This window comes from Filicampus tigris, chromosome 16 (genome assembly GCF_054856515.1).
Source record: "Filicampus tigris isolate MCC_2025a chromosome 16, RoL_Ftig_1.0, whole genome shotgun sequence".
NCBI classification, from domain to species: domain Eukaryota; kingdom Metazoa; phylum Chordata; class Actinopteri; order Syngnathiformes; family Syngnathidae; genus Filicampus; species Filicampus tigris.
Window position 1 is genome coordinate 17,907,339 of NC_141232.1, and position 22,593 is coordinate 17,929,931.

General features: G+C 41.1%; 2 protein-coding genes and 2 pseudogenes across 14 annotated transcripts in view; 3 read left to right on the forward strand and 1 right to left on the reverse strand.

Annotated features, from left to right (window-relative positions):
- Positions 1-5,539, forward strand: part of carm1 (coactivator-associated arginine methyltransferase 1) — a 123,798-nt gene extending 118,259 nt beyond the window's left edge. For 4 of the 9 annotated variants that reach the window (XM_086055144.1, XM_086055145.1, XM_086055153.1 and 1 more), the window contains 2 exons: positions 4,362-4,430; positions 4,547-5,539. In XM_086055144.1, the coding sequence (XP_085911270.1) occupies positions 4,362-4,430; positions 4,547-4,686 (209 nt within the window). In that variant the 3' untranslated portion in view covers positions 4,687-5,539. Of the gene's footprint in view, positions 1-4,361; positions 4,475-4,546 lie in introns of those variants that run through there. The other 5 variants (XM_086055146.1, XM_086055151.1, XR_015090082.1 and 2 more) reach the window with 3 other exon arrangements.
- A 7,138-nt stretch (positions 5,540-12,677) lies between these two features.
- Positions 12,678-22,593, reverse strand: part of LOC147135051 (MAGUK p55 subfamily member 2-like) — a 161,663-nt gene continuing 151,747 nt past the window's right edge. For 2 of the 5 annotated variants that reach the window (XM_086055159.1, XM_086055161.1), the window contains one exon: positions 12,678-13,300. In XM_086055159.1, coding sequence (XP_085911285.1) covers positions 13,073-13,300 — 228 coding nt within the window. In that variant the 3' untranslated portion in view covers positions 12,678-13,072. The remainder of the gene's footprint in view (positions 13,301-22,593) is intronic. The other 3 variants (XM_086055158.1, XM_086055156.1, XM_086055155.1) reach the window with 2 other exon arrangements.
- Positions 14,791-17,582, forward strand: LOC147135052 (uncharacterized; annotated as a pseudogene).
- LOC147135053 (uncharacterized) lies at positions 17,554-21,229 on the forward strand (annotated as a pseudogene).

The following is a 22,593-nucleotide window of genomic DNA, read 5'->3' on the forward strand; positions in this document are numbered from 1 at the left end:
TGGAAGAGAGATTAAGAACCCTTTATTTGATGGTCTTTCTACTTTAAGTATTAGCTCACGACACCATTACTTTACATATTTGTTGTACTTAAATTACTGTATTAGATTAACCCAGATCTACGAAAATTGGGAGGCAAATGTACAATCCTAGACATGCAAAAATATACACTTAAACCAACAGGAAGTTTGCCATTTTTAGTTTACTTTCAAATTTTGCCTCAATTTCAGCCTTTTAAAAAAAAAGAAAATCCCACTGATAATTGACATGATCGTCTGCAAACGGTTGTTTCAACTAATGAAGTTCAACTCATGCTGTATATGAAAAGTTACCAAAAGCATGAGAAAGGGACCTGGGCTGTGAACAAGTAAATCATTATTGCTTCTCTTTGATTGATTTTCAACGGAAAGACTTCTTGTTTCTTGAATTTTCCAGACACTAAATATAATTTCAGTCAATTAAATGGAATATCAACCATGTATTTAAAGTTTAAAACACTTTTTTTTAAACTAGCAAACACTCTCCTGATGTTTCTTAAAGGGATCGCCTTTTTCATTCAAAAACTATGTATTTTTTAACCAGCAAAATATTGTCTTGCATTTTCATCCATCCATCCATTCATTGTCTTCCGCTTAGCCGAGGTCGGGTTGCGGTGTCAGTAACTTTAGCAGATTATGTGAAGCTGTCCAAAAGGTCCAGTATGGCTGAGTACGGGGTATGTCATTGTTTTGATACTTCATCAGCTTCAACCTTTTTTCAGGAAATCAGATGCCATTGATGTTTGCACTTTTATTCCTGATACACACTGATTAATCGAATACTGCAAAATGAATTTTAAACGGTCTGTTCTTTTAAAGATCCAATGGGTTAAATTTAGTGCCGTCTAGTGGCGAACTAGCTCGAAATGTGTGTATTCCGAACTACGTGCAATACGGCCTCACTGTGGTCTCAGAGAGACCACACGTTGCAAGCCCACCACCAATTTCTTCATCAGAGGTAAAAGCGAAATGTTATCACAAACAACTTCTAGTATTCCCTTAAGTGACAAAATAAGTGCTTGCATTTGTGACACATGCTGTAATATTGAGGTGGAGGAACTACGTTCGTAAAGTCTCCTTTGGGTACCAGTAGCAGAAAGATGGCGGCGAGACATGGCAGCCACCTGTAGGGGTGGTGCGCCCTGTGTAATATAATTAGAGATTGCTTAACCTATGATTATATTTTAAATATTGACATTAATTTGATAGAACACATTTTTGGGCATATTACTGAAATTAATAGTGTGTTTTCAAAATGAATGAATTTTGAAAAACCAAAACATCTTCACACTGTGACTTTAAGGGTGGGAAAGGAGAGCTGATTAAGGGTAAACATGAAGACACAGCTTGGTTAATGTTACATTTAGGAGACTAAAACAACTTTGGTTAGGCTATGTTTGCATTTATATGTAAGAGAAAAAAAATGCCTAAGTCATGGCACATTCTGCCTTAGTCACTTTTATTTGTTGAGCAATTAATGAAGGGTCTTTTTCCTTTTACTTACTTGTTCACACATCTGGTTGAGTGTTTTGTTACAATACAAGTGTTTTCTAGAAATTGTAATATGACTTAGGCCAATTCTGCAATATGCTCTTGCCCCCAGAGCCCCCACGTTCCCTCCTCTCTCTCATCTTCCTCTTCTTCTCTTGAACTCATGAAAAGTTATGTTTTTCCTTTGTATGTACAATACAATGTGCTGTTTTTCTTATTTCAAAACACCTTCCACTGGTGGTGGGCGATATGGCAAAAATATGATTTTTTTAAATGAAATCACGATCATGATTTATCATGATTCTTTTTTTTTTACATCGTCCTTTTAAGAGTCTTTTATACCCCTCGTTTTATAATAAGTCACTTCCTCAGTTCCTTCTTTACACTGCGAGCTTGTTTTTTCATATGGAGTGCCCTTGTTAAATGACTGTGTTACTGTGGGTTGTGTTAGCTTAGAGCCATGTGTCTGATCTCCGTTTGCTTTGGCTGTCGGTGTAGTTTTTTGGGTGCTGTCTGTCTCCATAAGTGATTAAACAGGTTTGTCGCGTTGCCATCTGACGTCTGAACCGAGTCTCTGCAAACTTTGCAAATAACTGGTTTGGGCTTTCTCCTCCAAGGAAAAGCCAAACTAAATCGACACTGTGGATGTGGAGTTTCTTGTCGGGACCAACACCGCTTCGTGGTGACTTTCCGCGGTAGCTTCCCGCTATACAAACAAACAGGGAGGTGGGGAGTGTCACGTACGGTGCGCTGTGCATGCTGTGATTGGTTGGTCGGGTATGCATCAGCGGCTTTGATCCGCTATAGAGCTAAACTGTATAGAATGTGCCCTGTAAACGATCAAACGATCTTTCGGCTTCATGAGATCGTCATCCCGTAAACCCCTTAACGATCTAATATTGTGATATCGCCCACCCCTACCTTCCACAAATTTTGTATTAATGTATTGGAATGAATTAATGGCATTTCCAATCATTTTCAGTGGACCCCCAATGTGCCAGTACCCCAACGTGGCCAGGGCAGCGAGAGGGCTTAATAGCTGCTCGTAGCTCTAGTTGTTTGGATTTTTGTGCCGTCCACACACATGGAATGCACTGACACTTAGGCTAGGTTCACAATGCAGGTTTTAATGCTCAATTCGTATTTTTTGAAAAAAATCAAATTTTTGGCTGCAAGCGTTCATCTCAAGACACCACTGTATATTTGATTTCATAGTTTTATATTTTTTATAAGTATGCAAAAGTCTCAGAAACATTGTCTTTGAGGTGATGTGTGTCGAATTTTGAAGAAAAAAAAAGTATAATAAAGCTGTAAAATAAACTGTGAAAAGGTGAAGCATTGGGAATACTGGATGTTCGATAAATGTACAAGACCGCTCGAAAGTATGGGCACACATGTGACTGGTGCTATGTGTTTTGAGCAGTACCTTACGAACGCCAGGTCATGAAAATCCTCAAATTTACTTCACCGAAAATGCATTTTCCAGGTTCTTGAAAAGTTATTGAAAAATAAAGATTAAATATTGCATGGATAATATTTCGGATGCGTAAAACACACTGTGTATAAAATGATGTAACATTCAATTCAAATTTAAATGACATGGAAGTGCAGTTTCACGATATATAGTTCAATGCAACAGTTCATGGCGTTAACGTAAACAAATGAAGTATTCGCTGTTATGTTTGCAAACAAAATGTCAGGAAAATGTAGCTTTAGTCAGGAGATGCGAAGAAGGAGACATTCAAACTTTAAAACTAAAAAGACCTTCACCACGAATGTGACTGAGAATGCAGACTTTGCTCAGACATGGTGACTGGCAAACATTGCAATAGTATAGTTGACTGAGAATGCAGACTTTGCTCATACATGGTGACTGGCAAACATTGCAATAGTATAGTAACTCCATCGGAAAGTTTGTTGCAATGGCAATGGTGTTACTGCAGTTTCCTTGCCAGTGACACAAACAACCTTTACCTCCGCTGGCTGCAATTTCAACGGCAAAAGAGATGAAGGCGTCATGGCTCAGTGGTAGAGTGGTTTGTCTCTCAACCCAGAGGTTGTGGGTTCGATCTCCGGCCATCGTGACCATGATGAAGTATCCTTGATCAAGCACTGAATCCCCAGTTGCTCCTGATGCTGCGTCATCAGTCGGTGATTGAGGTGCAGTGTGAAGCGCTTTGAGTACCGAAGGTAGTGACAGCCCATTTACCATTCAGCCCATAAATTTTAAAGTGTTTAATGTAATGACAGCTGGAGTGCTAAAAGATGATGTTTTGTGGGCATTAAAAGTGATGAATTCCCACTGCTTCTACAAGTCGTCGGAAGACATGGTTTGTCTTTTCCAGATAGTGTTTCCTGACAGCCAGATTGCTAGGACATTTTGCATATGGTGAGAACAAAATGTATTATATGTTTTTATTTATAACTGTATTATGTTGATACATGAATATTTTGATTTGGGAACTCATAGCCCTAAAGCACATCTATGTTCTCCTTTTCTCTTGGTCTCTGTGATGGAGAGGTCAGATGGTATCATTACTGTTCGTGTTGCATTAAAACATGAGCGTATTGAGATGTATCTGCCGTTCAATTTAGAGGCACAGCCTACAGTGTTTTAGATGATGACCTTGTTTTTTGGTTTCTTGCACCTTTAATCATTTTCAGTGGACCAACTCAAGTTTTAATGTTTTGGAACTGGAAATTAAGCGTAAAATTTTGGAAAAGTCACGGAAAACTATTGCTCGGAAAAAAACGTATATGAACCCTGTGGTACTCTGTATAATTAACATTTTGATCGAACAGAAAATAACTGCTTTTCTTTTGTTTTGTCACAGTGAACACAGGTATTGTGAACCACACCCACTCCAGGATGGGCTCCATCATGAGCACAGGAATTGTCCAGGGTATGTCCAGTTAATAATCAACACAGTACAGAAACCCACATTTGGTAAGCAACAGATATTTATCGTGCAAACAGTCAGAGGGAGTCCTGAATGTAATTCTTCGTTCTGTTTTTCAGGAGCCACAACAGGCCAGTCAGGTCCCAGTAGCAGTGGTACTTACTATCCGGTCACCAACCAGTTTACCATGGGTGGTGCTGCGATCTCTATGGCCTCTCCCATGGTCATCCCCAGTAACACCATGCATTATGGCAGTTAAGATGAAGACTTTGCAAAGACCCCTTTAACTTGCCCATCTCTGCATGACAAAGACTTTCGTGTTAAAGAAAAATACTTAGCCCCTGCCCCTCCTGAATTCCAACTGACCCATGGACCGCAGCCGATACCAAAACCAAAACCAGTGCTCTCCTGGCACTTAACTCCTTCTTCAACATCTTCATTATGTCATTGTCTGTCCATTATTGTACATCATCTTTCAAACATGCTCATATCCGTCCGACTCATTTTTAACATGGCTGAAACGCCCTATTCTTCGTTTTGATTCATAAGGCCGTTGCACACTAATCGATTGCTGAGCTGCAGCAGTTTTCTCAACCCCTCATATCATTGAACTCTTAATTTCTCCTTTTCTTAATGACATACATTGTCTCTAGTGTTTCTCATTTTATCAAAAGAGAGCTCTACACCAGCTGCCAGAGGGAGATGTACCCCCAGTTCTTTATTACATCATGGTCAACACTTTTTTTTCTTTTTTTCTTATCTTTTTTGTGGCGGTGGGGGTGGGCGGGGTATTCCGGTCTTTATATCATATCATGTCTGACATAAAGATAGTGAGGAAAAAAAACATTTGCACCACGTCCTCACCCTTGGTGTGTATGTATACAGGGAAACTTATATCCTGAAGTGTAATGGAATTTATCTTTGGTAATCCGAACCTTTGTATGACCCTTTCATGTTCTGCTCATTACCCCATTTTAGGTTATTAATGTGTTTTTTGTTTGCAGTCCTTCATAAAAGTAGTCTTGATGCACCCCACAATGGATCACACGTTTGTTAACGTGTATGCTGAGCCATGACATAAATATGCACCTCTTTTCTCTTTGTCTGCTGTAGATTGTGTTCCAGCTCTTCATTATGACCTCGAGCACTGCACTACTTTGACTGAACCCCATGCATCGTAAAGGGGCCATATCATGCTATTTTATGCTTTCAACAGTTAACCAGAGATGGGCATTTTAAATTTGCCGGTCTATTTATCGGCATCCGTCTGCAGCCTGGGTACCCTCCCGCCGTCCGTCTATCCATCTATTTGTCTAGCCGGACCAAATAGTATTCGCCTAATGGTCGGTCCGTCTATCATTTTAAACGCGCTTCTGTTCGCACTTCCGTTGACCGTCTTAAGTGCTTATAGCCTGTGTAGTGATCACTTCATATAAGGAGAGTCAGTGACTGTTTGCATGCAGCCAATATTCAGATTTCTGAGTCATTCGGAAAAACATGTTTGCGTAGCTTGAGCAGAGAGTCACCCCCGCAGTTAAATAAACCGATTAAAACAGCAACGCACGGATGGCATGACACAATTTACGTCATCTCTGCAGACGGTTTCCTCCTTGCTTTAAAAGTGTGGTGTTGTACTTACTCTAGCTTTCACCATGTTTTGTTTATTACTAAATGTGTATTTATGGTGGGTTGCGCACCAAACAGCGTGCATACAAGCACTTCCTGTATGACAAAGACCAAGATTCCTTGCGGTTGAATATGTTGTTTCCAAACAACATATTCCAAATGCCGGTTACATGCGCGTATAATCAGATTGGAAAGGGAGTAATCCAAGCATGATATTCAGAATTTATAAAATCCGAATAAGGGCATATTCGGGTTATTGTTCACGTTCACATGGCTTTTAAAAATCCCTAAACACAGACCCTTACTGAATCAGTCAATGATGGAGATGTAGCTTCATTGTATAGTTGTTTACCACTAAACGATGGCGCAAGACATGATCTGGCTTTGGGCACAAGACGGCTGAATCAGCAGATGCTAACATACCTACCGTATTTTCCGGACTATAAGCCGCTACTTTATTCCTAGGTTTTGAACCTTGTGGTTTATAGACGGGTGCAGCTATTCTGTGGATTTTTCTTCCACCTGTAGGGATGGTCTAGCCGGAATTACAATACAATAGAATACAATTGCCATAAACAGGATGTGACTGCAGGTGGAGGAGTTCAACAGGCAACAGCACTATGCATATGGTTATGAATTAGGTGATATACAATACAATACAATTTCATTCATATAGCGCATTTCATAACAGCTGGAGCTGTAACAAAGCACTTTACAAACAATAAATAATAAAATAAGAAACAATAAAAAGGGCATAGTACACAAGTGTTGATCAATAACTTAACATAAAACACTATATACAATTGACACCGAAAAGAGCTGAAAATTTCAGGTCTGATCAAAAGCCAGCGAATAGAAATGTGTCTTCAACCGGGTTTTAAAAGTCGACAGGGGGCTTGCCTAACATTCAATGGGAGGTCATTCCAAAGGGAAGGACCAGCAGTCGAAAAGGCTCGATCCCCTCTGAGGCTCTGCTTGGTCCTCGGCACCTCGAGAGGCGCCTGGTCTGCAGACCTGAGGCTGCGGGAAGGTCCGTAGGAGTGGAGGAGCTCAGAGAGGTATGCCGGGGCCAGGCCATTTAATGATGTATAGACAAAAGGAAAAAAAACTGGAGTGGCAGCGGCACGTTGAAGACTGTGTATTTGTCGATTCAAAAACATGTTAAAATGCAAGAAATTGGCTGGGCTTTACAAGGATAAATTAGACAGTGAAGCCAGAGACGATATCTTGCAAAAATAGACATTATAAATGGTTTGGATCCCTACAGAATTCCCAATACTGAGTGGAGCTACAAACCTGGCCTACTTCCTCCTTTGTTGTCGCCGGATATTTTCGCATACCTTGTGTGTAGTGTGAGTGCCTACACTTGGGAGCAATTTAAACATTATAAATCTTTATCCTCTCATGTGCCTCATGTGCAATTTACAAACGGGTAGGTGCAGGACCTGCAGATGCTGAAGGCGGCGAACAATAACAGGGTACGTGCTGTGTGTTTGCTTGTGAAACGTCCACTTAAGCTACACAAATGAACGTACTCATTTCCTTTTTAACAGTGTATGTGATCGTTGATCATTTCTTCTTTCCTTTTACCTCACTCACTGAGTGCATGCACATATGTGTGTAAAAGAGAGAAAGCAAGAGGATTCTAAACTTACCGCAATGAAAATGTACGGAGTATGCTCTCGCCCAAGACGGAAGGTTGTTTATGGTGAACTGTTTTCATCTTAAAGCCGATAACCAAGCCATCCGACTTGGTTTTGACATGTCAGAAACGAGGATTCCCTCAGTCTTCCGCCAAGCAGGAAACCTATAAAAACTCAGCCCGTTGTTAAATGTTCTTTCTTTGCGATCATGGGTGGCATTGCTACACCCCCTAACACAGCAACGGTTCACCATTTTAATATACTTCGGCTGTCGAAATCAAGCGAGAAACACAGCGAATTTGTCTTGCGTGTAACAAGAGTAGTCACGTCGCCTCCAGTGCGCTCCCAATATTCTACCCGGTAGCGACGTCAGCGATGACGCACGTGCACAGGCCCTATTTTTCAACATAGATAGGTGCGGCTTATACAAAGGTACGGCTTGTGTGTGTGTGTGTGTGTGTGTGTGTGTGTGTGTGTGTGTGTGTGTGTGTGTGTGTGTGTGTGTGTGTGTGTGTGTGTGTGTTGTTTTTGTTTTGGGTTTTTTTTTCTCCATTATTTGTTTATTTTCATTTTTTTGGTAGAGTGGGTGCGGCTTATATAAAGGTGTGCCTTATAGTCCCTGGAAATACGGTAACATATTGCAAGACCTGCGTGAAACTAGCCTCCCACCACATGCAAAATTTGGGGGAAATAGTCTGTTTCGATTATGCCGTAAATACTAAATACTGCCGTAATAGTTTGTGTTGCTATGGTTTCATAGATATTACACAATTAAATTAACCCATTAAGGCCGGTAGTGCATAACCGCGTTTCTACCACTAAAGCCGGGAGCGCTGTTGCGTCTTCCTACCTTTCGAGCCAGGAAAGCCTATACTCATTTTCTTTGTTTCATCCAATTCTCGGTCAATTAGCCAATTAAGTGCAGCAGGATATACACATGATGGTTTCATGACCCCTTGGAGGATATCCGGAATTTTTTTCAGGCCGTAATGGCAAACGCAGATGATCGAGGGAGCTCTGAGATACAGTGGCTGAAATAAGTATTTAATGTGTCACCATTTTTAACACAAAATATATTTCCAAAGGTGCTATTGACATGAAATTTTCACCAGACGTTGGTCATCCATACATGCAAAGAAAGCAAAACAAATAATCTTAGAAAGTTGTGTGTAATAATGTGAAATGACACAGGGAAAAAGTATTGAATACACCAATTTATATTTATTTAATACTTTGTACAAAAACCTTTGGTTGCAATGACAGCTTCAAGACGCCCCTTGTATGAAGAAATTGGATGCATGCCTTGCTCGGGTGTGATTTTGACCTATTCCTCCAAACAAGCAGTCTCATGGACCTTGAGTTTCAGTTCTTTCCAAAAATTTTCAATTGGATTCAAGTCAGATTGGCTGGCTGGGCCAGTTGAGCAGCTTTATTATTTTTTTTCTTTGAAGCCATTTGAGAGTTACCTTGTCAGTATGTTTTGGATCATTATCCTGCTGAAATGTCCACCCTCGTTTAATTTTTATCATCTTCATTGATGGCAGCAGATTTTTGTCAAGAGTGTCTCGGTACATTTGCCCATTTTCTGAAAAGCAGCTCCACACCATTATGTTCCCACCACAGACCCGAATTTCACTGTTGGTATGGTGTTTTTAGGGTGATGTGCAGTGCCATTTCTCTTCCCAAATTGTTTTGGCTCGACGGACGAAGTACAGTGGCGTAAATGAACGTGTCCTTTTGCATGCACAAGAATCACCAGACATCAGTGATGATCAACGGGACAGTTACTTTCAATTAGCAACAAAACTGTATGATAGACAAACATTTTCACACAGCAAAGAATGAGGCCAACACAACAACTCAAAATAGACTCATTTTTTCCTAAGTCTGAGAAAAAAATCAACATTAAAATACAGTACAGTTTACTGTAGTTCAGTACAGTATTGTACTGCATTGGTGTTGCAGTATTTTTTGTTTGGACCATGTTTGTTATACTGTACTGTATTTTGTTCATATACCTGTACTTTATAGTGCAGTTTTGGTTTAATAACATTTTTTGGGAGAGTATTTTTTTGCATTATATTGCTTGTGTTGTTAACTTGTTACGCATGTATTTTGTTAAAATACTTGCAAGTTTCCCCACATAAGGAAATTCCGTTATAAGGAAAGATTGGACAATGCAAATATGATTCCTTACTAGAGAATACCTACTGTACTATATACGCACAATTTGTTCATTGGCTGTTGTTGAACTCCTGACACAGGAAACATTAGTTTATTGGATCAAGTGAGGGAACACCAGGAATCAGACCTACATTTTGATACCTTCCATGCGTTAGTCCGATCACGCGAACTCGACCTATGATGGAAAATATGTGTGCCTGATGGAAATATGTAACGGTTGCAGCAGCTAATAACATAGCTTTATGGATGTAAGGCTTGGTGTGGACTAACTATATTACTGGGATACTTTTACTGGACCCTTGTCGACGTAATGGGATCATTTTTGATGGATCCTGACATTGTCTTGGACATTTATGAGGCTGAAATGGTGAGTTCCGTATTTTTTGTGTGTTTGCAATTGTTTGACTTAAATGCTCGTTGAGCCTGCAGATATGATTGGATCTTATAATGTCTGGCATCATTCGAATCTCTGGAAACTCAGCTTTCTAACCATATATAACATGCCCAGGAATGCTTTGAAGTTGTTCTATATATAGCGAATGTCCCATCGGCGTGACGTGAAAAAGCTACCCATGGGCCGATGAAATTGCAACGGGTTTTAAGAGTCACTCAACTACAATTTAAGCTTTTGAAAAAAAATTACATTTCCCCTCGGTTGAACTGGCCTAAAAGGTCAGTTCATCCTACCCCCGTTTGTGTATGCGAAAATCCTATTTGCACGTGTGGTCCCCTACAAGGTAATGTTCAGGGTCCGCCCCCCTCGGACCTGTCCCCTCAATTGCCATTAACGTCAGGGACCACTACTGTGGTGCAGTACATCTTGGAAGTCTAATCACTACAACAAAATATGTGATATGTTATTTATTGCTCTCTTTCTTTTTCATTTAGAAGAGAATCCCTCTGTACAAAGCACGCACTGGTTGCATGTGAATGGGCCGCAAGTTTAAAATATAGCCATGCTGATGCAGCTGTATCACGCCATTAACAGAAACAATATCCATTCCAAAATAACGAAAATTGTCATGTTCCTCCCTTCCCACGTGAAATGGTAACTTCAGTCAAGGAATCACATCAGCAGAAAAGTTTGATGAACCTGCCCAAAGAAAATCATCTACATGACCCGCAAGTACACCTGTAACTTTGCCCTTGTCATCTAACCAATAAAAGACTGCAGGATCTACTTTTGACACCGCACCACCTGTGCCCTGCATTGTTTCTTCGACTCTCTTATACCAATATAGTGATGCATCAGCAAGACCATATACAAATTTTTTCAATTTCCATAGAATCCCATTTTTTACCATTTTCTGGTGGTGGACGGACATAAATGTCACTTGATAAATCCATGCCTTGCGAAAAGGTTGATTTTATGTCCATGGAATGGACTTTCCACTGATTTTGACAAATCACAGTTAGCAGGAACCTGAGCGATTGAGATGCACACGTTGGTGAATCATTCTGTAGCTCTTGAGTATTTAAATCTTCAAAGCCTCTGGCTACAAGCCTGTCTTTAGGTACTATACCATTGTCAGTTTCTTTGAGGCTACAAACCCATTGAGTAGATACACTCTTTTGGCCTGTATCTTAAGATTCCTCAAAAACGTCATTCTTGTACCAACTTTTAATCTCTTCCTGTTTAGCTGCATCAAACGATATGTCTTTTGTTATGAGTACATCAGCATCCATGACTTCTGATTCAATGTTGAGACCATCAGTGCTTGACATATCAACTGCTTCCTTTTGGCCATCGCTACCATCAGATTGAATGTGTTGCAGATTATACCAATTTTTGTATTGGCTTGTGACTTTGCCCGCTCTGCCAAGCAGCTCTTACTGGCACACTTTCATTCCTTTTCATAAATGTTACAGTCTGTCCCGGTTTTAACTTGATATTGGCAGTAAGGACAGGGTTATCATAGGCATCGTGCTCAATGTCAATTTGTGCCACTGTTGATGTATTGCTTGTTCTATATCAGTTTCTCTATCTTCATCTTGTTCATTGTCATTGCCTGAATGTTTTTCACTGACAGCGTCACTTGTCGCTCTGTTTACATTTGTGTTTTTATCGTGTGTAGTTTCTGCTACCCCATTTTGTGCTATCTTTTCATTACTAGTTCAGCTTGCAAACATCTTGTAGAGTTTATCCTGTTCATGTGTGTGTGTGTGTGTGTGTGTGTGTGTGTGTGTGTCTTCTTGAGCCTTAAATGATGTACTCTAAGATAAGATAAGAATGCCTTTATTGATCCCACAGTGGGGAAATTTTCATTGTTACAGCAGCAAAGATATAGGGCACACAGGGACGGCGGCATAATGTAGATAAGATAAGAATGCCTTTATTGATCCCACAGTGGGGAAATTTTCATTGTTACAGCAGCAAAGATATAGGTCACACAGGGACGGCGGCATAATGTAGCCATTAATGTATAACATTGACAGCAAACATTCGGGATCAAACCTATGTAAATATAAGCAGTAACGTGTATATACACATGTATATACACACCAACATACATCTACATAAAAAGTATGAGGAACACTCATTTTGGCCTGTACATAGTACAGAGGAAAAATACTCTAAGTAAGTGACAGTGCTGCAGTGCTGTAGTGAAATGTAAGGAACAGCATTGGATAAAAATAAAACTAGACTAACAGTAGTGGGGAATGTTGAGTATTGCACTGTATTACAGTAGTGGGGAATATTGGGTATTGCACGATATGAGCTCAGGTGCAGGACTGCACTATTGCACTAATGTCCGCCAGTTTGTAGAGACTACACAATGTTCTTGTTAAAGAGTCTGACAGCAGCAGGCAAGAAGGAACGGCGGAATCTCTCCTTTGCACAGCGAGGGTGTAACAGTCTGTCACTGAAGGTGACAAGAATCCCTCCATGTCTGACAAACACAACAACTCCATCCTGGTCACCTGGTCCCTTCCACTCAGGCACTGTCTGCTCATTTGTAGTATACTTTATCACCTGTCTCGTATTTTTCAACTGTTGGCCTGAGCTGCTTACGCAGTGCTCTCCTTAACCTCTCAGAACTTTCAGATTCAATGAAAGCTTTTCTAGATGCATGCAAAGCGGATATATGTAATCCCACCTTAGCGCTTATTGTCGTTCCTTCCAGTGCAAGTGACCCATCAACTAGTACAGAAGGAAGGTTAGGATTTTGACCAAATACAAGTTGATGTGGGCTATAACCATGCACACTGTGCATGCAATTTTTTGCCATGAGTCTTCCAGTCACATCCATTGTCCCGTTTTACCTTGAGAATGATGTCTGTAAGCACCTGATTGTGTCTCTCCAGCAGTCCGTTGCTCCAGGGGCTGTATCCCGCTGTTGTCTTTATTTCTGTGTTGAAATTCTCCATGTCCCTGAATTCCTCGTTGTTGAATTTGACACCATTGTCGCAGAAGATACACTGTGGAGGTCCAACACTTATCAATGTGTGAATACAATACAATACAATACAATACAATTTTATTTATATAGCACATCTCATCATTATATTCTGAATCTAGCGGCAGACCAACCGCTGGCTTTGGTTGTGTTTTGCTGTGTCTCTGGCATATATCACAGTCATGCACTGTTGCTGCATCTGTTGCAAGTTAGTGAGGCAGTCCTTGTCTTTGTTTGCTGAACTTTGATGAACTTGTGCAGTCTATCTGCTGATGCATGGCCAAAGTGTATGTTGAGCTTGAGCAGGATTTTGTGCTTCTCAACTGGAGGCATATTTTCAGTCACCAAAAGGATCTCTTCTTCCGTTGATGCTGTCAGTAAATCCTTAATTTGATTCCTTATGTCGTCTTTATCTCTTATATCCACACAGTAGTGTCCTGAACTGGTGAAATCTGGGGGTATTGTTTGCTTAAACATCACTGCTTTGTCATTTTCCATGTCCAGAATAGCTCCAGCCCTCTTTAGGGATATTTTGATCAACAACAAGGGAATGTCTGCTTTGACAACTTCTGTGTCAATGTTACATCTTGTATGTGCTATTTTAGCTGGCAGTCTGACTTTTTGTTGGAATATACTAAATTTCCAGAGCTGGGCAGTCCGTCCCTGGGCCGGACCGCTCGGACCCTACGGCCCGGCCGGATGCCCAATTTTGGGGTGGGGAGTGGGGGCTTACAAATTTTTAAAAATGGATGGAATAAGCATGGCCAGATGTGGATTTTAGTCCGGCCCACTAATCGGCCCTCATGCGTTTGACGTGGTCGCGAGGCGGCCAAATTTAATCTCAGCCTAGCTACTCAGTGAAAGGCTTCTTTTTAGGCTTCTTTCTACTCCTGCATCGGTGCGAGCGACAACTGCCGCATTGATTCATGTGACCAATGCATTGTGCTGTTGGCGACAGGTCTGCAACACATGCCACGCACACATCAGGAATTGTTGCTACTCAGATCGGTCCATTATGTCACATGTTGCGATGACATACATTTTTCCACACGGAGAGGAGGAGAGAGAGGATGCAGCACGCAGCTCGTTGCTGCTGCAAAGCAAACTAGTTTGGCAATAAAATTAAATGCATAGTCTAGTCATCTCGGTCCCTTTATGGTTGTAGCAGGCACGATATCCATTGTTGTCGCTGTCTTTTTGATGCGACGCCCCCCGACTTGGAACTCAACTGTTTCAAAACAACGGGAGTATATTAAGCTGCGTGCAGCACTCAAGTATGACGCTGGCACATCAAGGTGAAGTTCATGCACTTCTTCTGGCGTCTTCCTTACTTCCGGAAATACGCCGTAGCATCTTGCTGTGTATAGTGGTTTGCTGGTATGCTTTTATTTTGAAGGCCGTGAACGAAGGGAAGTGTGGAAAATAAATAAGTAACTTGGTGACTGCGACTTCTGGCCGTCTGTTGGACCCAAATAATTATATAATACGACAAAACCAACCCCGGGGCTCGCAATGGAAGTAAGCACACGAAGTTGGGAAAGTAGTAAAGTACTAGTGGCGCATTTTGAAGCGTGTCCACAGCGTGTTCGAATAGTAAATTAGCTAGCTAATGATCCTTAAAAAGCCTCTGCCGTTAGCATCTCTCTCGCAGCGGCGTCAATCACGGACGTTTTTTGGGGGGGGGTCAGCGGTCGTAACGTGGTGGGGGGGTGATAATTTTTATGAATAAGGGCGGGGGGTCGCGGCCGGAAGGGTACCCAGGTCAAGGGTGGAGGGTCGCGGCCGGACCGGCAAAAAAGGTCAAGTGCGGCTCTGTAAATTTCCATCACCAAAACGAAAAGGCCGACAACTGGGGTTCTCTGTTTTCATCAGCTTGTTGACTTTCTCTTGACTGAGCTCATTGACATAGCTCTCCAGCCACTTCTCACTTCATACTGTGTGTGTGCATGCGGTGTCTATGATAGCTGCTCCCAGAGATTCAGTCAGAAAAATTTCAGACATGGGGTCCTGTGTCCACAAAGTTATGTTAACTTCATCCACATTTTCATCTTCAATTATTTTTACTTGCTCACTCTTCTTGTGGGGGAAGTCCTTGGCCCAATGGAAAGTACTTTGATACACAGCACATCTCGAATGCTTGCCAAATTTATCCAATGGATTGGTACCTGGTAACAGTGTCCTCACTTGACCACTTTTGAACGCCGCGTTTCTTTTACCTTTTATTTCTCGTTGATCCGTGAGGAAAGCTGCATCTCAACTCAGCTGAATAGCATTTGACGAACTTGTCGCTTTCGTTCCAAAAATCCGTTTTAGCGCGGACTTCATTGAAGAGTAATTCAACTCCGTCCATGCCGCGAGCTTGAATGGTAATCCGGCATCAGGTAGTGTCATGTCATATTTTTTCATTCAGTTGTAACTAGGGATGGGAATATCAACTAATTTGCACGCCGACTAGTCTCAAATTTTATTTGCGACTAGTCTATAAGCAAAAAAATGTGAAATTTAATACATATTGAATTCAAAATTTACAATGCAATTGCTTTGTGTATTTAGGGGCTATTTTAGCCCAAACATTCAGGACAGTTTGTTGTCATGTCATGTCATCTTCCAAACCGCTTATCCTATATAGGGTCGCGGGGAGTTGCTGGAGCCTATCCCAGCCGTCAATGGGCGAAGGCAGACTACACCCCGAACTGGTCGCCAGCCAGTCGCAGGGCACACATAGACACTGTCACTGAGCTGGAATCGATCCCACGCTGCCCGCACACAACACAGTTTGTTAATTTAAATTCTATTATTATAACAACAACTGACAGAATAAAGGTGAACAATTGAAAGAGAAATACATTTCTGATACATTTGCCAATGCAATGCATGGCATTTATTATTATTATTTATTTATTATTATTATGGTTGGGGGTGGGAAGGCTCTCTCTTGGTGCTCAGCTTGTTTACAGTGGCAGAGGTGTGAGGAACAGGATATACTTAATGCAGTGTTTAACCGACTAATGAAATGCGAAACGTTTAATAAATCGTAGACGATTGAACGGTTAAATGACTAGTTGCACACATCCCTAGTTGTAACGCTGTTCAAAGTCAATGATGTAATCTTCCATTGAAACGGAGCTGTCTTTCGTTATTCGATCAAAATGTGCATAGGCCTCGTATGTACAATCCTTTTCCCCTTTTAGAAAAACACCGTCCAGTTTCGTTAACAATGTCTCCATACCATCATCCTTATCCAAATCATCAGCTGTAATCTCCATGGCGATTTCACAAACTCTTCCTTCCAGTCCAGGTCCAGAGCCAAAAGCAAGTGCTTGCTTTTTTGTCGAGTTCAGTAATTAGTCTCCAAACGTTGATTTCCTTTTTCCAGCATTCATACGGTCTGATTTGGTCAAACCTCTGCTGTACTTAGTAGTTAGAAGCCATCCTCTGCTAACAGTGTCGATCCTTCACTCAATAAACACATCAGTCTCGGCCACACAACAACTCGGACACCAGCGGGCTTTCTCGGCTGCCCTTCAGCTGCTCAACTGCCTTCATCCACCGGGCGACTACACGCAACTAAGTCTTGGTGCACCACTTGCTCTCGTCTCATTGAAAGACTTTCCCTGCTAGAGGGACGTGTCCGTCAGATAGATTAGAATAATGTAGTAACCGTAGATGTGGCGGACACAACTGTTAGTATGGGTTGTAGCCAACCTGCTAGTCCGATTAGCATTAGCCCTAAGAGGCCTGCTAATCGCGGTGAGCCTGTTCAGCTGCATAACAGATTCAGCCCGTTAGCTAGTCCCATTCCACCTCGGTCTACTGGCTCCTGCACTTTCATAATAGGTGACTCCATAACCGTAATATTAAGCTTAAAAATCCACCCACCGTAATGTGTATTCCTAGGGCCAGACCAACCGACATTGAAGCTAATCTTCGGGAGCTGACTCGCAAAAGGACTAGACATCAGCACAGGGTAAACAACACTAGGCACTCCGACGTAGTGATACACGTCGGCTCCAATGATACTAGGATGAGGCAATCAGAGATCACAAAGAAGAACAAAGCTAGGACTTTTGATCTCGCTAGAAAGATGAGTCAGCATCAAGTAATTATCTCTGGCCCCTTGCCTGCGAGAGGCAATGATGAGAGGTTTAGCAGATTATTCTCGCTTAACCGGTGGCTGGCTAGCTTTTGTAGTGAGCAGGGACTGCAGCTTGTAGATAATTGGCCTTCTTTCTGGGACCTTCACCCTAAATGGGAAGGCGCCATCACTCTTTCTCGAAATAGATTACTGTTTGAGCCTTCCATGACAGTTCACATCAGAGCAGGTCGGGTTACAGGCGATTAGCCAGCCTGTAAGAATGGGTATGGAGTCTGTAAGGCTAGAATTAACTAGCGCTATGCTAGACTCTGACAACACACAGTTTTTTATTTAGATTAGAGCCGTACACACCACATATTCCTGCATCACATAGCAATATTTTTTCTACTGAGGTGGTGCAATATGATAATAATAGTACTTGAGAGCCAATAAATAACTACCATATTCCGACAGTCGTACCCTCCCGCCCCGCTTATAGTTGTTCGAGGTACAATACAGGACCCAGGGAACACAATCTTATTAATATTATGATTAGGAATCCTGTTATGGGCAATTATCTGGATAAACCTATTTTACTGAAACGATTTAATCTGATCACTCCCTTCAAAAGCTCTGTTGGTTAATGACCTCATAAGAGACCATAAACTTGACATGATTGGGCTTTGCGAGACCTGGTTAAAACATGATAATTTTTTACCGCTAAATGAGGCCTCGTCTCCAAACTTTGTTAGTTCACATGTTGCGCGCTCTCATAAGAAAGGTGGGGGTGTAGGCCTTATGAATCTGACTTCAAACTTGGCCCGCATTCTAGCGACGTCTTTAAAACATTTGAAGAGCTCATTATGCGATCTACAGCCTCATTGACATTTTTTCTCACAGTTATTTACCATCCCCTTTGCTCGTACGCTGGATTTTTAGATGAGTTCTCTGAGTTTTTGGCTGATTTGGTAACTCAGGCAGATAATATAGTGATTATGGGTGACTTTAACATTCATATGAATCTCCCGTCGGAACCACTTACAGCGGCGTTTCAGATAATAATTGATAGTTTTGATTTCACGCAGATAATTGATGAAGGGACGCATAAAAATGGTAATACTTTTGGTTCTAACTCGAGGTTCAGCATTCTCAAATGTAATGGTATTACCGTGTACTACTGTTATGTCTGACTATAACTTTATAAAATTTGAAGTGCGGGCTCATTACCATCGTCCTGACCACAATCAAAGCTTTAGCAGCCGAAATATTAGTTCTTCAACCACAGCTGCACTGTCTGAACTACTGCCCCTAGCAACTGCTTCATTTCCGAGCTATATTGGTTCGATTGACAATCTCACAAATGATTTTAATGCTGCTCTGTTAAAAGTGCTTGACTCCGTAGCACCATTAAGACCTAAAACCCATCCTAAACGGCCTACTCCGTGGTTTACTGAGGAAACCCGCTCACTTAAACAATCATGTAGGAAGCTAGAGCGCAAATGGCGTGCGACTAAACTTGAGGTCTTCTATCAGGCATGGTGTGATAGCTTACTAATATACAAAGAGGCAATCGCCTTTGCCAAAACTAATTACTTTTCTTGATTAATTGTTCTAAATAAAAACAATCCTAAATATTTATTTGATACAGTGGCAATGCTAATGCAATAGCTGCCAACCTCCACTAGCTCCTCCCATTCAGCCCATGACTTCATGCAATTCTTTACGCAGAAGATTGAGTGCATTCGGGACGAGATTAAGGACACCGCTCCTAAAACCCTGTTGAATTCCGCGAATACTGATGCCAGCCAGGGGTATTATGGCTGATAGCTCTCTGACAACCCTCTCTCTTTTTAAAACTGTATCTCTTGAAAGCCTAACAAAATTAGTTGGCGCGGCAAAACAGACAACTTGCATGCTCGACCCGCTTCCTGGTAAACTCATCAAAGAATTGTTTACAAACCTAGGACCCTCCGTCTTAAATATCATTAATTTATCACTCACCTCGGGCACTGTACCAGCAGTTTTTAAGACCGCTGTTATTCGACCTCTGCTTAACCGGCCAAACCTTGATCCAGAGAACTTCAGTAATTATAGGCCAGTTTCAGATCTCCCGTTTATTGCGAAAATTCTCGAAAATGTTGTAGTGCAACAGCTTAGTGACTATATGGCCGCTAATAATCGATTTGAAATTCTTCAATCAGGATTTAAAGCCCATCCCTTGACTGAGACGGCTCTTGCTAAAGTGATTAATGATCTTCTCCTAGCTATGGACTCCGACACCTCATCAATACTACTTTTACTTGACCTTAGTGCTGCTTTTGACACCGTCGATCATAACATACTATTAGAACGCCTTGAAGGATGTGTTGGTATCTCAGATTCCGCACTTTCTTGGTTTAATACTTACCTCTGAGAAAGGACGCACCATGTAATTCATGGCAATGCAACTTCTGAGTTTTGTAAAGTTACATGTGGAGTCCCGCAGGGATCCGTACTAGGACCCCCATTGTTGAGCATCTACATGTTTCCGCTTGGTGACATTATACGTAAATATAACATTAGTTTTCATTGTTATGCTGACGATACCCAATTATATATGCCGCTCGAGATAACAAACCCGGCTAATTGCTGTAATTTAGAGTGCCTTGCTGAGATTAAACAATGGATGTCTCTCAATTTTTTGCTTTTTCACTCCGATAAAACCAAGATGATTATTGGCCCTGCTCGTCAGCTGCACCTATTTAAGAACACCACTCTGAGGCTCGGTAAATGTACTATTACCCAAAGTGATTAAACAAAAAATCTTGGTGTTATATTCGACCCAACTCTCTTTTCAAATGCACATTAGGAATATTACTAGAAACGCGTTTTTCCATCAAAGTAATATTGGTGAAATTCGTCCAATTCTGTCGAATAGTAATGCAGGAATTTTAATCCACGCGTTTGTTACGTCTCGCCTCGATTGTAACGTTTTGCTCTCTGGCCTTCGCATGTCTAGTATTAAAAGTCTGCAGTTAGTCCAAAATGCCACAGCAAGACTCTTGACAAGGACGAGAAAGTTTGATAATATTACTCCGATATTAGCCAATTTGCATTGGCTCCCAGTCCACTTGAGATGCGATTTCAAGGTTTTGCTACTTACCTACAAAATACTGCACGGCTTAGCACTTTCCTATCTCGTCGACTTAGTGATACCATATGTTCCGATCCGAAACCTTCAGTCACAAAATGTGATAGCCTTTTAGTGATCCCGAGAGCCAAAAAGAAGTTTGCAGGCTCTAGAGCGTTTTCTATTCGGGCACCGCTTATTTGTACGATTCTGCATTTAGTTGGACTGTTTGTTTTGGCCTCTTTACTGCCGCTTCTAGTCTTTTTCTGTCCACTTTTACCAGGCTTAGGAATTAGGAATTAGGTGATGCCAACCGAATTGGAGATTGCTGTTTCGATCCAACAGCAACTGACTGCTACAAGATTGGAGGCTGACCACATCCTCGGAGGCACTGCTATGGTGATTTCTGCATTGACCATTTGGCCCCTGCTCACCTCACCGATGTCATCTTCCTGCAGCACTTCCTTTGATTAACTTTCACATCACTTTAACAAACACTGTATTGTACTATAATGTGTGTTCAATGTTGCCCACTCGGCATCCATTGCAGCCTGATCATCCTGGAAGGGGGATTCCCCCATCTGTGGTCCCTTCTCAAGGTTTCTCATTTTTTCCCAGATGGGGTTTTTTGAGTTTTTCCTTGCCCTCCTGGGGGTTAAGATCAGGGGATGTCGTGTGTATGATCTGGTGCATATGTGAAGCCCTTTGAGACTTTCCTGTGTTTAAGGGCTATATAAATAAATTTGACTTGACTTGAATAAACATGATGTTTATTAAGCTTTCAATATACTTTTATTCTCCTAACTGCGCAACCACCTGTTTGCCTTCCACCATGACCAACAACATATCCCTCTCGCCCTTACTGCGCATGCCCAGACCTCTATAAATTTGACAGTAGGGGGGGGGCTGTAATACAGTGAAATAATGCAATATAGTATTTCAAACAGAAACATAATGTTAACAAAACAACTGACATTGTGTTATTTGCACAACATGATTACATATAAAGTCACACCACAAAATATAATACATCAGTGTTAAAGCAATGCATGGCATGATTTTTGTATAAATTATACAATAGAGGCGGCACAGTGGGCGCTGGTGAGTTTTTCACTCCTGCAACGGAAACTGTGAGGACCAGCGAAGGAATTGATTGATCTTGTAAGTATATTTGCATTTTCGTAGCCCTTTGCAATTCCACCTGGCAGTTTTACCTGAACGAAAGGGGCACCAAAGTAAATTTGATGCTGTACTTGAACCATTTGGAGTATCGGCATAGTTTTGGTCTCTTTTTGAAGAAAACGCTTTGAATTTAGAACACTAACACTTTGAAGAAGGCCGACCCACGGCCTTCTTTTATGTATCCTTCAATAATTCAGCGCCAGTACCACTTAAAAAGATTCTGACTGTTGAGGAGAAAAATTCAAAGCGTTATCTTCAAAAAGAGACCAAAACTATGTTGATACTCCAAATGGTTCAAGTACAGCATCAAATTTACTTTGGTGCACCTTTCGTTCAGGTAAAACTGCCAGGTGGAATTGCAAAGGGTTAATTATAACTGTTGCAATTTATGTGTTTTTAAGTTTAATTTAAGTTTGACATTGGACAGCGCACAATAACCCACCACAGGTGATACCAATTCATTGATTGTCTGACTAGCTTTTTTCTTCGGATAACTACCGCACTAAGAAAGGACACTTGTTTGTCAGGATGCTCCTCATGCAACATGTCCCCATGAAGTAAAAATAAAATAAAATGGTGGCGCTGAAAGGCCACAAATGTGGAAATGTTTTTACAGTCCCGCATGTCTTCTAAGAACCACTTGGGAGTGTCTATGAAACATTGATAAAACACATTTAATTTGATTTATTGAATTTAGCCTTAAACAAATATTAACAAGGTTAATTGTTTACTTATTGGTGTTATATAATAATAATAATTTATTTATTTAACAAGGCTTTCTGTAATTAATTATTGACTTTATTTACAACTTTTCCCGATTTTTCTTTAAATGTTAAATCATTCATTAAATGCACTATTAATTCATTGCTCTTTCTTTTGTCAAACTAAAATGCAGTTGACAGACTAACATGAGTGTTTTCAATCATGTTCGATATTTTGGTTATGTCAA